This window comes from Arachis duranensis, chromosome 1, assembly GCF_000817695.3.
Source record: "Arachis duranensis cultivar V14167 chromosome 1, aradu.V14167.gnm2.J7QH, whole genome shotgun sequence".
NCBI classification, from domain to species: domain Eukaryota; kingdom Viridiplantae; phylum Streptophyta; class Magnoliopsida; order Fabales; family Fabaceae; genus Arachis; species Arachis duranensis.
Genome location: NC_029772.3, coordinates 33,615,985 through 33,635,924, shown reverse-complemented (window position 1 = coordinate 33,635,924; position 19,940 = coordinate 33,615,985). Strand labels below are relative to the sequence as shown.

At 37.3% G+C, this 19,940-nt stretch overlaps 3 protein-coding genes across 4 annotated transcripts in view; 2 read left to right on the top strand and 1 right to left on the bottom strand.

The window, feature by feature from the left end:
* Window positions 1-579: 579 nt before the first annotated feature.
* LOC107484840 (protein METABOLIC NETWORK MODULATOR 1) lies at window positions 580-6,022 on the bottom strand. 2 transcript variants are annotated; one of them, XM_052261071.1, is made up of 4 exons: window positions 5,567-6,022; window positions 5,138-5,191; window positions 1,214-2,408; window positions 580-1,059 (listed from the first exon to the last, which is right to left on the bottom strand). In XM_052261071.1, exons 3-4 carry the CDS (start codon window positions 2,384-2,386, stop codon window positions 1,000-1,002), a joined length of 1,233 nt encoding a protein of 410 aa, XP_052117031.1. In that variant the 5' UTR covers window positions 2,387-2,408; window positions 5,138-5,191; window positions 5,567-6,022; the 3' UTR covers window positions 580-999. The 2 variants fall into 2 exon arrangements, with proteins under 2 accessions (XP_052117031.1, XP_015960880.1); XM_016105394.3 differs by having other exon boundaries at window positions 580-1,068; window positions 5,567-6,017.
* A 1,704-nt stretch (window positions 6,023-7,726) lies between these two features.
* On the top strand, window positions 7,727-8,314 carry LOC107484995 (uncharacterized). Its single transcript, XM_016105541.1, has one exon. It carries the CDS (start codon window positions 7,727-7,729, stop codon window positions 8,312-8,314), a length of 588 nt encoding a protein of 195 aa, XP_015961027.1.
* A 338-nt stretch (window positions 8,315-8,652) lies between these two features.
* LOC107484986 (uncharacterized) overlaps window positions 8,653-19,940 on the top strand; it is a 36,044-nt gene continuing 24,756 nt past the window's right edge. Inside the window, exon 1 of the mRNA XM_016105532.1 lies at window positions 8,653-9,292. Coding sequence (XP_015961018.1) covers window positions 8,653-9,292 — 640 coding nt within the window. The remainder of the gene's footprint in view (window positions 9,293-19,940) is intronic.

Below are 19,940 nucleotides of genomic sequence, written 5' to 3'. Positions count from 1 at the left end.
GTACTCACTATAATCGTTATTAAGATATTATTCCTGCGCATAAACTAACTTAAGCATTGGACTCTTTTTTACAGGTACTCTCCACTATTCGGACGAAGCTCGCACTGGTGGCACGATCTTTAGCAAGAACAGCCGCACAAGCATTTCTAGCCACCACTGACCTATACCTCGGCCTGAGCCCTAGGCAGGAACAATATATATATAATTTTGGATTTATAAATGTTTCTCCGTGGAATGACAATTCGCACTATAGTCGTCTTTTGTGAGGAGAATGGCTGTCACGTGCCGTGCGTGACGCTTAAATCAAATAGTCGTCTTTCAAATCTTATTAAGCGAGTAAAAGGTAAAGTGTGTATGTTGCTGATGATGCCTGCCCGTCCTCTTTAGCCTCAGATATAATAGTCGATCGTTGAGTTCATTGACCATTTTCTATTTGTCTGGTTACCGACTTATTAGTGGATTTATTAGCGGAAGTGGAACGTGTATCCGTTAGTTAGAATCGAGTTTGCTATCTTAACGTTTGACTGATTCTTCCTGAGATATAATGAACAGTTACCGACCTACAAGGATACGGATCAATAAATATTAAATTGTAGTTCTTATATACCCAAGAAAATAAAAAATGTTTTCCTGTTAATTATATAGTAGAAAATTAAACGATCACATTGGAACCACAAAGCAAAGTCCTACTGCATGGGTAGAGAGACACTTGTGTATGAACATAATTTCTCTGTGAATAAAGTAATTAGCATCCCGACTTGAAGGTTGCGTCTATAATTTAAAATAATTAATGGCAATGTAACAGGGCATAGATATGCAAGTTTAAAATTATTCAAGACCCTTGAGATACCTAGACCTATATATTTCAAATATGCCAGAAAATTTTGCCTAATTTATGATAGATAACCCGGCTGGCACATTAGCTACAAATAACTGATTAAATTAAAGGTTTTGTTGATTGAACAGTTGTTCCATCTCCAAGTCCGGTTCCCAAATTACTTACATCATCCAATTGGTATAGCTCCGCTGCTTGGATGCCTGATTCTCCGGTTTGTTCTCCTGCAACATCTTAACAAATTATAGCCATGTATCAGTACACAGTTCACAACATATACGTGCGATGGACTACTCATCAAGTTTAAGTTTTGGTTCCTAACATCATCCTAGCTCCCATCTTACTTGCATAACAATTTTAAGTCAACAACGTTTCTACCTGCAATAACTCGGTCATTTTGCCAGTCTTGGTAAAGTCAGAAGGTTGGGGAGCAGATGCAGAATTTTTCTGAGGATGAGATTGTACATCTTCTAGAGGCTTAATTAAAACGGGTTGATTCATGTCATTGACTTTTTCTTCTTGTCTACAGCTTGGTTCCTTCAGTTGCGTCTTGTCATCTGACTTACTGTTGTCAGTGTCAATATCCATGGCATCTGATGGAGCTTCGATCCTCTTGACAACCTCAGTGACCAACTGCTCAAAGGGTGCGTTAGGCACACTCATTGATTTCAGTTCTTCATTTGGCAGATTAGAAGACTGATGGTGTGGAACGGCTTCGCACTGCATGCTGCTCGACAAGATGTTCTGGCTAGTTTGAGAGGTAAGTGCTTGATTTCCATCAGGTGCTGAAATTTCTTTGCTAACACTTGCTCCACTTCCTACAGAAACTTGGGCCATAACTTGAGACGGTGGAGTTGAAACTGGCAACCCATTTGAAAAATCGGCAGGTTGGAGCAAAGCAGGGATTATATTACGTCCGGATATTTGAGTAGTAGTTTGACCTGCCACAGTAGGTACATTCTTTCCTAAAGTGACAACCGAATTACTAGAACCAGTTGCCGGTCTAGGTACAAGAGGGAGTGACGGTGACCCATTCATTGCATGAATTTCATTTCTATTAATGTTTGCATGCTGTTCATTCCTTTCCTTTGGGAGAGGATTCTGAAACTGAGCAGTTCCAGAAGGAATGGGAACCTCATCTCTTCGGATCATTGGAACACCTGGAGCAACATCATTTTCAGAAGAGATAGGAACGTATCGTCCAGGCTTGAAGACTAATCCCCTCAAAGTAGTATCAGAATCACCAACTCTTACACTGAGCAGATATCCAGAATCAAATACTGCCTCAATTACACCGGAAACTGCCTGGCCAATCATGGCATCATTTTCTTGATTCCTTTGAAAGTGTTGATTTCCATTAGCCCCTTGATATCCAGGATGTACTACCGCTGGCTCACCGCTGACAGAATTCAGCTTTTGCCTGTAACTATGTGAAATATAGGAACCGTCTTCTGAATCTGGTCGTGGGTACTTCCTTGGACGACCACGTTTGCGCTTCAAAGGCACATCACCAGAACCATCTGGAGTGCTATTTTGGTTTTGCTGATCCATATTATTTCTGTAACTCTAAGGTCTACAGCTTATGCTAAAAACAGCTTGCAAGCAAAATATCTGAGAGGTTCAACAAGAGTGACGACAAAAAGTGATTACAAATGCAAAATTCATAAACAAAAATATAAATATGTACTACAGCCAGCAGATAGAACATAATTTTCTAAAACTATAAACAAAATTTATGTACTCTGTACTAGGATAATGATAAACCCGCCTCAAGGTAACAAGAGCTACCAACTCATTGCCTAGTGTTACCAAAAACAATGTTGGTAGCATAAAGAGTATCATGGCTATTTGAGATGGTGTAAATGATTTGGCACTGTATATCAGCACACAATCTATCGTATAATATACCAATTTCCACATTCTACCTCACTATAAACAAAACTAGTTCGTAGTTTCCAATTTAATAAAGTTTGCAGCACACAAACAAATTGTTACCAATTTGAGAGATCTACACTAAGCTTGTTGCCACAAAGAATAGAAAAAGATTAGTGATAGACATATGTACATGTTTCATATTTTCATCTAGGCTTGCTTGGGAGAGTTTCGACCATCAGGAAAAGTCATGTTTGTTTAATCATCTAACTGATAGGAATTGAAAGAAAGAACAAAATAAACCATACGAGATGAAATGCATAACAAAAGTTTGACTAAAAACTAACTAAAATTTCAAAACAAGTGGAAGAAAGAGGTAAATGAAAACAAGTATCATAATTGGATGCAGGGAAAATAAACAGATATAATGAAGTATGCAAAGCATAAAGAGTAAGTCTTAATATAAGAACCGTATGTATAAATGACAAGAAATAATATAAAATACTAGAGAAATAAACCAGAGAATATAACATCATTAAGAAAAGTTTGGATCTTAAGCATTTGACATAAATGGCTTGGCTAAAGACATGGCATTATTTAATCCATTTAGCCAACCCCACTTAACACTAGGAAAGAACTCATTCTTAGTCCATATTGCATGCAATCCATCCAAATTGTCATTGGTTGCAATGTTTAACAGAATATGCATGCAACCAATATGCAGAAAAAGGATTAAAGACCAACCTTTTTAGAACTTTTAAGAGAAAATTATCATAGGACTCATTAATTAGTTGCGAGAGTTATGTTACCGTTAAGCAAATGTAGAAGGGATTAATTAGTTGTATTTGATTATTTTGAGCGTTTCTCTTGGAGATATTGTGGAGCTTCTAACACTTCCACTACCATTTGATATCCCACTTGTATTTTCCCCAATTTGTAGGGTTCCCAACAAAGTGCTAATGATTTCCCAATTAAGCACATTTTTAGTATTTTATTAGTACCAGTTCAAACATATGTAACTGTAATCCATTGATGATTTACAACATTCAATAAACATATTATATATATAATCTCAGTTCAGTTTCACTAGCAATACTTCATTTGCATTTTGAAACATCGAAACTCCATGTCACCTACTCAGCCCAAAGTATTCATTGCTGACAGTTTCTGAGCTCGATAGCCAAAATTCATTTATCATAATGCAGAAAACTGAAACTTTCAAAAGTTTGACATAGTCAAAGAAGTTATAGAAATATTTTAGTTTCTGCACAATAGCATTGTATTAACAAAAGATATGAAACCATGATTTTTTTTTAATGCATGCAAGCATGGCCATTCAAATCTGGACGGGAGAAAGGAGGACTAAGAAAACGTGTCTTGATGAGGCTTTAGCAGCTGTTGGAGCAACTTTCCGTTTGAGAAAATGAAATTTTGTACTAACTCTGACAGGTATATCAACATAATTATGAGCCAATATATAGGGAGGATATACGGGGTTTTCTATAGATGGAAGAGCAGCTCATAAAGGAATAGATTGAAAAGGAATGGAATAGAGTAGTATGGATCATGTCATTGTGTCAAATGAATTGTAAGTTTAATGAGTAAAGAAAAAGGGGATAATGACATTGCCTCCTTCCCATTCAAAAGGACTTTGAGTGGCAAGGGATGGAAACGCCCTCTTTTTTAATCAATCTCAAATGTATTCTTAGAGAACTAGTCATTCACTTCCTTAATCGTTTCCCTCTATTGCAATCTTATTCAAAGCCAGTAAACTACAACTAGTCAAGTACTCATTTGAGGGAACAAAATTTGACAGTATATTCAACACAGAGACACCAAAGCACCAAGAAAGAATAGAAAGGGCTACTCTACAGTCTACAGAATAGTAAATTAAATTGTACAGAAAAAAGTGTTTCTAGCTATTGGACCTCTTTCAACGCTGGTAACATTGGCAGCTACACAAGCACGTGCAACAATTACCATCACTCAAGTGGTTACAAAATAATAATAACAATTCAAGATAAGCATGATTCATGACCTAACAGCATAGTTGTTAGAATCGAACCAATAATCAAACCGGTCAGGCTACTGAATCACTGGTTCAACCAGTTAATCATTAGTTGAACCGATTAACTTGGTCCCACATAAATAAAAAATATAAAATAGTCAAAAATTTAAAATTAAAATTTAGAATACATATTATCACTAACATTTTTACAACAATTGTCTCAATTTCTAAAAATAACTAATTGAGACTTGTTTATAATACTTCCCATAAAAGACAACTATAACTAGAACTTTCAAAAGCATATGATCATAAGTCCTTCATGCACAGAATATGAACTAATTCCACCAAATCATTATTTGTCAAAGTAGTGTGCTGCAGATAAAGGGGATAGAAGAAAGCAATAGAGTTTCAAAAGTTTGAACCTTTAGACGAAAAGATTAGAACCTGAGAAGTGCCAAATACTCCTAGTTTAAACCCTGCAAACAAAACCAAACCATCACAGATTATTCAACAGAATAAACATGAGAAGAACATTATAAATTCACAGAACAATAACAAAACAGCACCAACAATATAAAAACAGCAGCTCAATTCACCATAATGATATTAAAACAGCAACAAATCAACCCTAAACCCCGATAATGAGAGAGAGAGAGAGAGAGAAAGCATCAATCAATCACTAAACCTACATATATTACCCTGTAAAAACAAAATTTGAATAATCTGCCAAGAATCAACAAATTATAATCAAGAATCAACTGAATCAGTTAATCAACATCAGTTAATCAATTAATCAGTTAGACAGATTATAATCCAGTAACTGAATAGCTTAAAAAAATTTAAAAGCTTACCTGATGATGTGAAGGCACAACGCGGGCAGAGAAGAGGGAGACCAAGCAAGGCGAAGCAGAGACTGGCAAGGGGAGGCAGCAGCGCCGGCAGGCCCAGCCCGATGAGGACGCGACGACGACGACGAGAGACGCACACTTGCAACGAGACGCAGTGAAGGTGCAGGAGCTGGCGGACGCAGTGAAGACGCAGGGACGACGCGACGTGGATGGAGGTACAGACGACGCGTCAGCAGTGAAGGCGCAGGAGCTGGCGAACGCAGAGGAACCGGCGACGAAAGGCGACCGTGCGGTGTCGGCGACAGCGACTCTGTGAGAGTGAGAGGGTTGAGGCGCCGCGTTGAGAGCTCCTCTGCGTTTGGCCCGTTTCAGATCTGTCTCAGAGAGCGAGGGAGTGGGTTGGGGAGGGGATCCTTCGCTGGATTAGGGTTTCTTTTTTAAGTTGAACCAGTGCGGGTTTCTCAAATCCGCCGGTTCATCGATTTTTATTAAAACCAGCTGGAGTCAATCAGTTTTCACCTGTTGTTTTTTATTCGGTTCAATGTTTTGTCCGGACTAATCCCATGGTCGATTCACTAATTTTCTAGTTTTTTTTAAGTCATGATATTGACGACTTTAAGTACTAAAGAATTTACATAATCAACAGAATCATGAGAATTAGTAACAAGATTATAAGTTTTCAGACAGTCGGTTTCAAATTTTAATTTTTATTATTCCTTTGTGATATCAATTAAAAGTACATTCTAAAAAAATTTTCAATATATAAGAGCAATTTTAATGGTAGAAGAATTTAGAATCTCATTCACTGTGTGTTAGTAAAAGATGAGAACCTATTATTGAAGTAAACAAAAAGTGAATTTTTTCACAAGTTTCAAAGCAATAGAAACCTGAGGGACTCCCTTTCTTTCAAAGAAATGATATTTTATTAATAAAATTAATATTTTATATACATAATACATATGTGAGCTGACTGTTAAATATATTATACTTTACATATATAATTAATTATTATAATTATTAATAAATTAAATATGATTTAATTATTTTATAATTATATAAAATAATTAATTCATATTTAATTTATTAATAATTATAATAATTAATTAATTAAAAGATTAAATTTTTATTTAATTAATGATTTATATTATTATATTTAGTTAGCCGTTGTAAAATTAGCCGTTGCAAAACTAGCCGTTAAAAACTAGCCGTTACTATGTTACCGTTATTATTAATAAATTAATATTTTGTTACTCTATATATACTACTTAAATACACTTCTATTCTCACACTTTCTACTACTCTTCTTCATCTTCTTCCAAGTTTACGAAATCAAAGTTCTGCTAATATTATTTTTTGTTCGGAAAAATGGATCCAAACTAACTCAACTCTTTCTTCAATTACTTACAAAACTTTTCTCAAATTCCAAATACCTAACAATCTCAAACTCTCAAGTCCCAAATCAAAACTTCACACTACCGAATACATTTCAAAATTCAAATCCACAAAATCTTTCTAACTTCAATTTTTAAGCTCCTTATAATGATCAATTTCCTATGTTCCAACCGCAAAATCAAAATTCACAAACACCACATTTTTCATTTTCATCCATATTTAACCCCTCTATCAGAAATGTTACTCCAACATCTTTGCCGTTTCCAACTCAATTCCGTGCATCAAGACATAACTCATCTAGTGTTGGTGGCTCTTCTAACCCATCTTCTCAGACTCCTATACAATCTAGTCTAAATTCGCAATATTCACCCCTCATGGATTAGATGCTATCGACCTCAATAATGATGATATTGAAGATTGGAGGCAAGATAGTATTCAACACTGGCATTGGGAAGAGGATGAGATGTTGATCAGTACATGGTTAAATGTTCAACTGACCCTATAGTTGGTACCAATCAAAAGGGGAAAACATTTTGGAGTCGAATTCATAGCTACTGTGTAGAATATCGCTACGACATGACAACGGGAGTAGTTGCATGTAAGAAACGATAGTATAAGATCAACAAGGCTGTTGCACAATTTGCTAGTTGCTACGATCAAGCTAGTCGAAATATAAGGAGTGGTTCGAACGCTGATGATATAAAGGAGTTGGCCTATAAACTTTATTCCACAAATTATGGCCAAAAATTCACTTTTGAGAGGCATTAGAACATGCTTAGGTTGGAGCAAAAATGGAGAAGCCAACTACCTACACAGAGTGGCGGCTTAAAGAGAACCAAGGTTAGTGCAATTGGAGCATACTCATCCTCATCAAACCAAGAAACACCATTGGCTGACGAACCCGGTGTGGACTCTCCCGTTCGCCCACAAGGATCAAAGAAGAGCAAGCGAAAAGGTAAGGGAAAAGCACAAATGTCTGAAGATTTTAGCAAAAAGAAATCATCGGTTATTAAAAAATTATCTCCCATGGAAGATATTAAGAATGTTAGAGAAAAAGAACTAATAGATAGGGAAAAAGAAAGAGAAGAGGAGAGGGAACATAGAGCAAAGATTATGGCAATCAAAGAAAAGGAGTTACAAATTCAAGCGGCAATGAAAAAACAAGAATTACAAACTCAGAGGTATCTTAAAGAAATGGAGATAAATGCAAAAGAAAGGGAAATGGAAAGGAAGGCCAAGGAAAGAGAAAGGAAAATGGATATGCAAATACTTAATGCTGACACGTCTACAATGAGTGAAAAACGACGAGCTTTTCATAAAATTGCATGTGAGAAAATAATCGCCAAGTGGTTTACTTAATGGTTCATTGTATTCATAGAGTTATGTAGTATGTGATGTAGTTTGTTTTATTTATTTCTAATGTAATTTTTTAAATTAGTCTATATTATTGTGCCGTTATTGTTCATGAAAGTGACCGTTGTAAAACTAGCCGTTGCAAAACTAACCGTTGTAAAACTAGCCGTTGTATAATGAGTCATTGCAAAACTAGTCGTTAAGTAGCCGTTGTAAAACTAGCCGTTGAGGAGTAGGTCCTTATTGCAGACACACTTATAAATATCAACTATCAATGACTCCACAACTCCACTTCAACTCTTGTTTCTCATCTCGAAAGAGAACTAAAAATTACATTTCTAGATATGACCAGAAATTTTGATTTTATGTTTAATGAGGCTTTGTATGGCAAAAGAAGATGGCAAGATAACACACTCATAGATAATTGGATCGATGAGTGTTTACTCGAAAATTCTGAAGAAGAAGATATCGATAGAAGCTCTATCCCAACTACTCGTAGATGGATCAACAGAGATCAAGAAGCAGAACATGATCGCCTTTTTCAAGATTACTTTGCAGATGAACCGGTGTATAATGCTGACATTTTCCGACAGAGATTTCGAATGAGAAGACATGTGTTCCTTCCGATAGTAGTCGCTCTCTCAAACGTCTATCCATATTTCCAGCAAAGGGTTGATGCAACTGGAAGAAGAGGCTTGTCGCCACTCCAAAAATGTACCGCTGTGATACGGATGTTAGCATATGGCATAGCAACTGATGTTGTTGATGATTATGTATGCATAGGCGAGAGCACTACAATTGAATGCTTGAAAAAGTTTGTTGAAGGTGTCATTTCGGTGTTCAAGGATGAATACTTGCAAAAACCCAATCCAAATTACGTACGACACCTACTACAAATGGCGGAGGGTCGTGGCTTCCCTGGCATGTTGGGTAGCATTGACTGCATGCATTGGCAAAAGAAAAATTGTCCAAAGGCGTGGAAAGGTATGTACATGAGTGGTTATCGTGGGGTTGCAACCATAGTACTTGAGGTTGTAGCATTTTCAGAACTTTGGATATGGCATGCGTTCTTTGGAGTTTTTGGTTCAAATAACGATATCAATGATGAGCGGATATTTTATACGCTTTTTGGGGGTAATTTCATGTAGTTTTTAGTATGTTTTAGTTAGTTTTTAGTATGTTTTAGTTAGTTTTTAGGATATTTTTATTATTTTTTAGGAAAAATTCATATTTCTGGAATTTACTATGAGTTTGTATGTTTTTTTGTGATTTCAGGTATTTTCTGGCTGAAATTGAAGGATCTGAGCAAAAATATGATTCAGGCTGAAAAAGGACTGCTGATGTTGTTGGATTCTGACCTCCCTGCACTCAGAATGGATTTTCTAGAGCTACAAAAGTTTGATTGGCACGCTCTTAATTGCGTTAGAAAGTAGACATCCAGGGCTTTCCGAAAATATATAATAGTCCATATTTTGCTCGAAGATAAATGACGTAAACTGGCATTTGACGCCAATTCCATGTTCCATTCTGGCGTTAAACGCCAGAAACAGGTTACAAGTTGGAGTTAAACAACCAAAACAGGTTACAACCTGGCGTTTAACTCCAGAAACAGCCTATGCACGTGTAAAGCTCAAAGCTCAGCCCCAGCACACACCAAGTGGGCCCCAGAAGTGGATTTCTGCACTATCTATCTCAGTTTACTCATTTTCTGTAAACCTAGATTACTAGTATAGTATTTAAACTACTTTTAGAGATTTATTTTGCACCTCATGACATTTTTAGATCTGAACTTTGTACTTTTTGACGGCATGAGTCACTATACTCTATTGTTGGGGGTGAGGAGCTCTACTGTGTCTAGATGGATTAATGCAATTATTTCTGTTTTCTATTCAAACACGCTTGTTTCTATCCAAGATATTCATTCGCACTTCAATATGACGAATGTGATGATCCGTGACACTCATCATCATTCTCAACCTATGAACGCATGCCTGACAACCACCCCGTTCTACCTTAGATTGAATGAGCATCTCTTAGATTCCTTAGTCAGAGTCTTCGTGGTATAAGCTAGAATCCATTGGCAGCATTCTTGAGAATCCAGAAAGTCTAAACCTTGTCTGTGGTATTCCGAGTAAGATTCAGGGATTGGATGACTGTGACGAGCTTCAAACTCACAAGGGTTGGGCGTAGTGACAGACGCAAAAGGATTGATGGATCCTATTGAAACATGAGTGAGAACCGACAGATGATTAGCCATGCGGAGACAGCGCACCTAAACCATTTTCACTGAGAGAATGGATAGTAGCCATTGACAACGGTGACCCACCAAACATACAGCTTGCCATGGGAGGGAACTTGCGTGCATGAAGACGAAGACAGGAAGAAAGCAAAGATTCAGAAGTCAAAGCATCTCCAAAACTCCAACATATTCTCCATTACTGCATAACAAGTATTTATTTCATGCTCTTTTGTTCATTTGCAAGTCAACTGATAATTATAATTGATATCCTGACTAAGAGTTACAAGATAACCATAACTTGCTTCAAGCCAACAATCTCCGTGGGATCGACCCTTACTCACATAAGGTATTACTTGGACGACCCAGTGTACTTGCTGATTAGTTGTGCAAAGTTGTGAAGAATTGTGATTTCCAATTTCGTGCACCAAGTTTTTTGTGCCGTTGCCGGGGATTGTTTGAGTTTGAACAACTGACGGTGAATCTTGTTGCTTAGATTAGGAAAATTTTGTCTTTTGGGTCAGAGTCTTTTATATACTCTTCAAATTTTTTTTATTAATTTTTAGTTTTTCTGTGAAGTTTAGTGTCATGTTTTAAGTTTGGTGTCAATTGCATGCTTTTCTTTGTCTTTTAATTTTCGAATTGCATGTTCTTTGTTCAACCTTGATCTTCAAGTTATTCTTGTCTATTTACTTGTTTGATCTTTAGTTTCTCTTATTTTTGTATTTTTCCTTGTTTTTCTTCTAAATTTTTGAATTATTAGTGTCAAAGGTATAAAAATTTTTAAGTTTGGTGTCTTCTGTGTTCTTATTTTTTTAAAAATTTTTCAAAAAGTGTTCTTAGGGTTTTTTTATGTTCTTGTTGTTCTTGTGAATCTTCAAAGTGTTCTTGAGTCTTTCTTGTGTTTTGATCTTAAAATTTTTAAGTTTGGTGTTCCTTGGTGTTTTTCTTTCCAAATTTTCGAAAATAAGGAGCATTAGATCTAAAACTTTTGAGTCTTGTGTCTTTTTATTGTTTTCTCTTATCATTAAAATTCAAAAATCAAAAAATATCTTTTGCTCATTCCACTCATAATTTTCAAAAATTTAGCATTAAATTAGTCATCAATTTTAAAAAAAATCATATCTTTTTCAACCATATCTTTCTCAAAAATCAAATCTTTTTCAAAACCTCCTAACCACTTTTTTTTCTCTCTTCATTTTTTGAAAATCCTCACCCATTTTTCATTTTATTTTATTTTATTTTTTTAATTTCCATTTTCCAAAAAAAATATTTTAATACTAATTGAATCTCCAATTCAAAAACTTGGTGCACGAAATTGTAAATCACACTTTTCACAACTCGTACCACTAACCAGCAAGTGCACTAGATCGTCCAAGTAATACCTTACGTGAGTAAGGGTCGCATCCCACTGAGATTGTTGGCTTGAAACAAGCTATGGTTATCTTGTAACTCTTAGTCAGGATAATAATAATTCTCAGTTTTGATTGGTAGTAAATAAAAAGCATGGATTAAATAATACTTATTATGCAGTAATGGAGAATATGTTGGAGTTTTGGAGATGCTTTGTCTTCTGAATCTCTGCTTTCCCCTGTCTTCTTCTTCACGCACGCAAGGTTCCTCCTATGGCAAGATGTGTATTGGTGGATCACCGTTGTCAATGGCTACTGTTCATACCCTGGGTCGAGCTGTCTGACCCGGGATGTTCGACAGACAAAGCGACCGACCTCTTCAGGCCAGGACAACCCGACCTCTTCCCAAAGAGCTCGACCAAGTCACCAGGAAAGCCCAAAGAAGGGCCCAAATAGAGGAACACGCCCCAAATCCTAAGGTAGCCCAAGCCTACAGAGAGAAAGGCGGTTCCCTTGAAGATAAGATGACCTTACTTGAAGATAAATATAAAGATAAGATAAGATAACTAACTTATCTTATCCACAGAAGGTCATGTCTCACCATTATAAATACACTGGAGCACCCATGTATAACTCATACTCTGATTCTACTCAATACCTGCTTAATACCCTTGCTAACTTAAGCATCGGAGTCCCTTGCAGGTACCCCCACCCTCCGGGGGACGAAGGATCAGCATCATCACCAAGTCCAACAAGTCAGACACGGCAGCTCCAGCCACCATCATCAAGTCGGACACGACAGCTCCGACCAGCACAAAAGATCTCGTCCGAGATCGACCTACAATTTCAGGTAACCCCCGGAACAGCTACCATCCATCCTCTTAGTGAAAATGGTCTAGATGCGCTGTCACCGCACGGCTAATCATTTGTCGGTTCTCACTCATGCTGGAATAGGATCCATTGATCCTTTTGCGTCTGTCACTACGCCCAACCCTTGTGAGTTTGAAGCTTGTCACAGTCATTTAATTCCTGAATCCTACTCGGAATACCACAGACAAGGTTTAGACTTTTCGGATTCTCAAGAATGCTGCCAATGGATTCTAGCTTATACCACGAAGATTCTGATTAAGGAATCTAAGATATACTCATTCAATCAAAGGTAGAATGGAGGTGGTTGTCAGGCACACGTTCATAGGTTGAGAATGGTGATGAGTGTCACAGATCATCACCTTCTTCATATTGAAGCTCGAATGAATATCTTAGATAAAAACAAGCGTGTTTGAATAGAAAACAGAAATAATTGCATTAATTCATCGAGACACAGTAGAGCTCCTCATACCCAACAATGGAGTTTAGAGACTCATGCCGTCAAAGAGTACAAAGTTTAGATCTAAAAATGTCATGAGGTACAGAATAAATCTCTAAAAGTTGTTTAAATACTAGACTAGTAACCTAGGTTTACAGAAAATGAGTAAACTAAGATAGATAGTGCAGAAATCTACTTCTGGGGCCCACTTGGTGTGTGCTGGGGTTGAGACTTGAGCTTTTCATGTGCCTGGGCTGTTTCTGAATTTAAACAACAGGTTGTAACCTGTTTTGGGCGTTTAACTCCAACTAGTAACCTATTTCTGGCGTTTAACGCCAGAATGGAACATGGAACTGGCGTTAAACGGCAGCAAAGTATGAACTATTATATATTGCTGGAAAGCCCTGGATGTCTACTTTCCAACCCAATTGAGAGCGCACCAATTAGACTCTTATAGCTCAAAAAAATCCATTCTTAGTGCAGGGAGGTCAGAATCCAACAGTATCAGCAGTCCTTTTTCAACCTAAATAAGATTTTTGCTCAGATCCCTCAATTTCAGTCAGAAAATACCTGAAATCATAGAAAAATACACAAACTCATAGTAAAGTCCAGAAATATGAATTTTGCCTAAAAAATAATAAAAATATATTAAAAACTAACTAAAACATACTAAAAACTACATGAAATTACCCCCAAAAAGCGTATAAAATATCCGCTCATCACAACACCAAACTTAAACTGTTGCTTGTCCCCAAGCAACTAGATAAATGAGATAGGATTAAAAGAAATCAAGAAGCAATAATATCTCAGAGTTTTAAGTGAAGCTCAGATTCTAATTAGATGAGCGGGACTAGTAGCTTTTTGCTTCCGAACAGTTTTGGCATCTCACTTTATCCTTTGAAATTCAGAATGATTGGCATCCATAGGAACTCAAAATTCATATAGTATTATTGATTCTCCTAGTTTAGTATGTTGATTCTTGAACACAGCTACTTTATGAGTCTTGGCCGTGGCCCTAAGCACTTTGTTTTTCCAGTATTACCACCGGATACATAAATGCCATAGACACATAACCAGGTGAACCTTTTCAGATTGTGACTTAGCTTTGCTAAAGTCCCCAATTAGAGGTGTCCAGAGTTCTTAAGCACACTCTTTTGCCTCTTGTATCCTTTTTGCCCTTGCCTTTTGGTTTAAAGGGCTATTGGCTTTTTCTACTGCTCCTTCTTTTTTTCACTGCTTTTTCTTGCTTCAAGAATCAATTTCATAAGTTTTCAGATCATCAATAACATTTCTCTTGTTCATCATTCTTTCAAGAGCCAATAATTTTAACATTCATGAAATTCAATATAAAAAATATGCATTGTTTAGGCATTCATTCAGAAGACAAAAAGTATTGCCACCACATATAAATAATTAGAATTTTCCTTATTAAAAACTCGAAAAAATATTGCCTCCTTATTCTAAAAATCTGCTATTTTATTCATATTTGATGATGATGAGAAAAATAAGTTATCGCTTAATTGGAGATAAAATCAAAATAAAGATACTAATTACTACTACTCATATATAACTTCTAAGGTAAATTCCTAATAAGAACAATTATCACAGAGTTAAGGCTAAGATTAGGACTCAACAACCTTTATTTTGAGAAGTGGATGCTCCTTTAGTCTGTGGGGTGCTTGGCCCTTCAGGAGATAGCTTCTAACGCTTCAGTTCCTTTAGTTCACGCCCTTGCTCTTCTTGTTCCCCAAGCAGTTTGCAAAGCATGCTATTTTGATTTTTCTGTTCTTCCTTTAGTTGGTCCATAGCTTCTTGCAACTTGGTAACAGATGCTTCAAGACACTCTCAGTATTCAATTTGAGGGATTTCTGGGAGGAACTCCTGTGCTTTCCTCTTGATGGGGTCATCCTGCACTTGTTGTCCTTCCATTGACTTTTTAGTGATTGGTTGCTCAACTGAGATATACTCATTTACTCCCATCTTTACCCCAGCATCTTTACATAGCATAGAGATTAAGCTTGGATAAGCTAATTTGGCATCTTTGGAATTCTTGCTTGCAATTATGTAAAGTTCACAAGAGATCAGCTGATGAACTTCCACTTCTTTTCCCAACATAATGCAATGGATCATTACTACTCTTTTGATGGTGACTTCAGAGCGGTTGCTCGTGGGCAGTATAGAACGCCCAATGAAGTCCAGCCAGCCTCTGGCAACTGGTTTGAGATCTCTTCCCAACATATGTCCTCTAGAATTTTGTCCAAGCCCTTATTTATTCTCATCATTCTCCTATTAAAGGAGTCTGGGTCATCTTGCAGTTGAGGCAGCTTGAAGATCTCTCGTATTTTGTCAGGGTGGAGGTGAACAATCTTCCCTCTGACCAGAGTTTGATAGTCATAAAAGGCGGTTCCAGCTATTCTCTGCCTGTCTGTTTGCCACAGATTAGAATAGAATTTCTGAACCATGTTTTTTCTTACCTTTGTTTCAGGATTAGCTAGGATTTCCCAGCTCCTGTTTCGAATTTGCTCTTGGATCTCCGGATATTTGTCTTCTTTCAGATCGAATTTAACTTCCGGGATCACTGACCTTAGACCCATTATTTTGTAGTAATGGTCTGAATATTCTTCGGTTAAGAACTTCCCTTGATTCCAAAGTGGTTTTGGAATATTCTCTTTCTTTCCTCTTGGAGTGGTTTGTTTTCCCTTAGGAGCCATGATCTTAGTGGGTATTGGTTTAGTGATCACGGATAAACACATCAAACTTAGAGGTTTACTTGTCCTCAAGAAAAAGAAAGGAAAAGAGTGGGATATAGGGAGAGCCAAGTTCGAATTGTGGAGGAGAGGAGAGAGGCCGAACGTGGATTTAAAAGGAAGGGGGTGGGTTTTTGAAATTTTTTTTGAAAATGATAGGATATAAGATATGATTTGTAAAAGATAGGTATGATAGGAAAAAGATGTAATTTAAAATTGAAAAGATATGAAAGATATTTGAAAAAGATAAATCTAAATTTTGAAAAGAAGATATGATAAGTTTAAAAGATTTAAGAAGAATTTAAAAAGATTTGAAAAGAATTCAAAAAGATAAATGAGTTTTGAAAATTGTTTGAAAAGATATTGAAGAAAAATTAAGAAATATGTTTAAAATTTTTGAAATTGAAGTTGAAAAATGAGAGTTTGTAACATGTTTATGCAAGAAATCACGAATTGAAACATGAAAAATGGAAAAAATTTGAAGTGAAAACAGGTTACCTTCTCCCCACAATCCTGGCATTAAACGCCCAACTGCTACATGTTTTGGGCGTTTAACGCCCATCTGTTGCTTCTCCTGGGCGTTAATGCCCAGCTGTAGCTTCTGGCTGGCGTTAAACGCCAGAAAATCCTTTATCACTGGGCGTTTTTCTGAACGCCCAGGATGCTACAATTCTAGCGTTAAACGCCCAGAATGGTATCCATTCTGGTGTTTAACGCCCAAATGGCTATCCCTACTAGCATTAAACCCCCAGTAGATGCTTCTTTTGGGCGTTTAACGCCCAAAACAGCTTTTACTGGCATTTTCGCACCAGTGAACTTCTTTTTCCTGTTTTATCCTCTGAATCCTTCTGTAACTCTGTGAACTCATGTAATTGCTATTTTACCTTGAAGATAATTAATATGAACCTGTAAAATTGTCATTTAATTAACAAATAAGCTTTGTTAATGGCTGGGTTGTCTCCCAGCAAGCGCTTCTTTATTGTCTTTAGCTGGACTATTACTGAGCTTTAATTAAGTCTCAGTTTTGAGCATTCTTGCTCAAAATCGCTTTCAAGATAATGTTTGACTCTCTGTCTATTAACAATGAATTTTTTGTTAGAGTCATTATTCTGAAGCTTTACGTATCCATATGGTGACACACCTGTAATCACATATGGTCCTCTCCACCGGAATTTCAACTTTCCGGGGAATAATCTGAGCCTAGAGTTAAACAGCAGAACTTTTTGCCCTGGCTCAAAGACTCTGGATGACAGCTTCTTATCATGCCATCTTTTTGCTTTCTCTTTGTAAATTTTTGCATTTTTGAAAGCATTGAGTCTGAATTCCTCTAGCTCATTTAACTGGAGCAATCGTTTTTCTCCAGCTAACTTGGCATCAAGGTTTAGGAATCTGGTTGCCCAGTAGGCCTTGTGTTCTAGTTCCACTAGCACATGACAGGCTTTTCCATACACAAGCTGGTATGGAGAGGTCCCTATAGGAGTCTTGAATGCTGTTCTGTATGCCCACAGAGCATCATCCAAGCTTCTTGCCCAATCCCTTCTACGATTAATCACAGTTTGTTCTATGATTCTTTTAAGTTCTCTATTAGAGACTTCAACTTGCCCATTTGTCTGTGGATGATATGGAGTTTCCACCCTGTGGCTAACTCCATATCGAACTATAGTAGAGTAAAGCTGTTTATTGCAGAAATGAGCGCCTCATCACTGATTAGTACTCTAGGGACACCAAATCTGTTGAAGATGTGTTTCTGGAGGAATTTCAGCACTGTCTTAGTATCATTAGTGGGTGTTGCAATAGCCTCCACTTATTTGGATACATAATCCACTACCACCAAAATATAAGTGTTTGAGTATGATGGTGGGAAAGGCCCCATGAAGTCAATACCCCATACATCAAATAACTCAATCTCCAAGATTCCTTGTTGAGGCATGGCATAACCGTGAGGCAGATTGCCAGATCTTTAGCAACTATCATAATTACGTACAAACTCTCGGGAGTCTTTATAGAGAGTAGGCCAGTAGAAGCCACATTGGAGGACTCTTGTGGCTGTTCGCTCACTTCCAAAATGTCCTCCATACTATGATCCATGGCAATGCCAGAGGATCTTCTGTGCTTCTTCTTTAGGCACACATCTACGGATTACTCCGTCTGCACATCTCTTGAAGAGATATGGTTCATCCCACAGATAGTACTTTGCATCTGAGATCAATTTCTTTGATTGCTGCCTACTATACTCTTTGGGTATGAATCTCACAGCCTTGTTGTTTGCAATGTCTGCAAACCATGGTACTTCCTGGATGGCAAAGAGTTGCTCATCCGGAAAGTTTTCAGAAATCTCAGTAAGAGGGAGGGACGCCCCTTCTAGTGGTTCTATTCGGGACAGGTGATCTGCTACTTGGTTCTCTGTCCCTTTTCTGTCTCTTATTTCTATATCAAACTCTTGTAGAAGCAACACCAATCTTATGAGTCTGGATTTTGAATCCTACTTTGTGAGTAGGTATTTAAGAGCAGCATGGTCAGTGTACACAATCACTTTTGATCCTACTAAATAGATCTGAACTTGTCAATGGCGTAGACCACTGCAAGTAACTCTTTTTCTGTAGTTGTGTAGTTCTTCTGTGCATCATTTAAAACACGACTTGCATAATAAATGACGTGTAGAAGCTTGTCATGCCTTTGGTCCAACACTGCACTAATGGCATGGTCACTAGCATCACGCATTAGTTCAAATGGTAATGTTCAGTCTGGTGCAGAGATGACTGGTGTTGTGACCAGCTTAGCTTTCAGAGTCTCAAAAGCCTGCAGACACTCCTTATCAAAGATAAATGGCGTGTCAGCAGCTAGCAGATTACTCAGTGGTTTTGCAATTTTTGAAAAATCTTTTATAAACCTCCTATAGAATCTTGTATGCCCCAGAAAGCTTCTGATTGCCTTAACATTGGCAGGTGGTAGTAATTTTTCAATTACCTCTACCTTAGCTTGATCCACCTCTATTCCCTTGTTCGAAATTTTGTGCCCAAGGAAAATTCCTTCAGTCACCATAAAGTGACATTTCTCCCAGTTTAAAACCAGGTTAGTCTCTTGGCATCTCTTTAGAACAAGTGCTAGATGGTCAAGACAGGAGCTGAATGAGTCTCCAAATACTGAAAAGTCATCCATGAAGACTTCCAGAAATTTTTCCACTATATCAGAGAAAATAGAGAGCATGCGCCTTTGAAAGGTTGCAGGTGCATTGCACAGACTAAATAGCATCCTTCTGTATGTGAATACTCCAGATGTACATGTGAATGCTGTTTTCTCTTGATCCTGGGGATCTACTGCAATTTAATTATAACCTGAATATCCATCCAGAAAGCAGTAGTAATCATGACCTGCTAGTCTTTCTAGCATCTGGTCTATGAATGGTAAAGGAAAATGATCCTTTCTGGTAGCTGTATTGAGCCTTCAGTAATCAATACACATGCGCCACCTTGTAAATGTTCTTGTAGGAACCAGTTCATTTTTTTCATTATGAACCACTGTCATGCCGCCGTTCTTAGGGACGACTTGGACAGGGCTCACCCAGGGGCTATCAGAAATAGGATAAATAATCCAGCCTCTAGTAATTTAGTGACCTTGATGAGCGGATAATTTATACGCTTTTTGGCATTATTTTTAGTATGTTTTTAGTATGATCTAGTTAGTTTTTAGTATATTTTTATTAGTTTTTAGTTAAAATTCACTTTTTTGGACTTTACTATGAGTTTGTGTGTTTTTCTGTGATTTCAGGTATTTTCTGGCTGAAATTGAGGGACCTGAGCAAAAATCTGATTCAGAGACTGAAAAGAACTGCAGATGCTGTTGGATTCTGACCTCCCTACACTCGAAGTGGATTTTCTAGAGCTACAGAAGCCCAATTGGCGCGCTCTCAACGGCGTTGGAAAGTAGACATCCTGGGCTTTCCAGAAATATATGATAGTCCATACTTTGCCCAAGATTTGATGGCCCAAAC

Excerpts from the sequence above, each read along its gene's own strand:
- LOC107484840 (XM_016105394.3), bottom strand. The coding sequence starts at position 2,386 with ATGGATCAGCAAAACCAAAATAGCACTCCAGATGGTTCTGGTGATGTG. Across the intron at positions 1,069-1,213 it reads AAATGACCGAGTTATTGCAG|ATGTTGCAGGAGAACAAACC; the intron begins GTAGAAACGTTG and ends TAATTTGTTAAG.
- LOC107484995 (XM_016105541.1), top strand. The coding sequence starts at position 7,727 with ATGCTTAGGTTGGAGCAAAAATGGAGAAGCCAACTACCTACACAGAGT.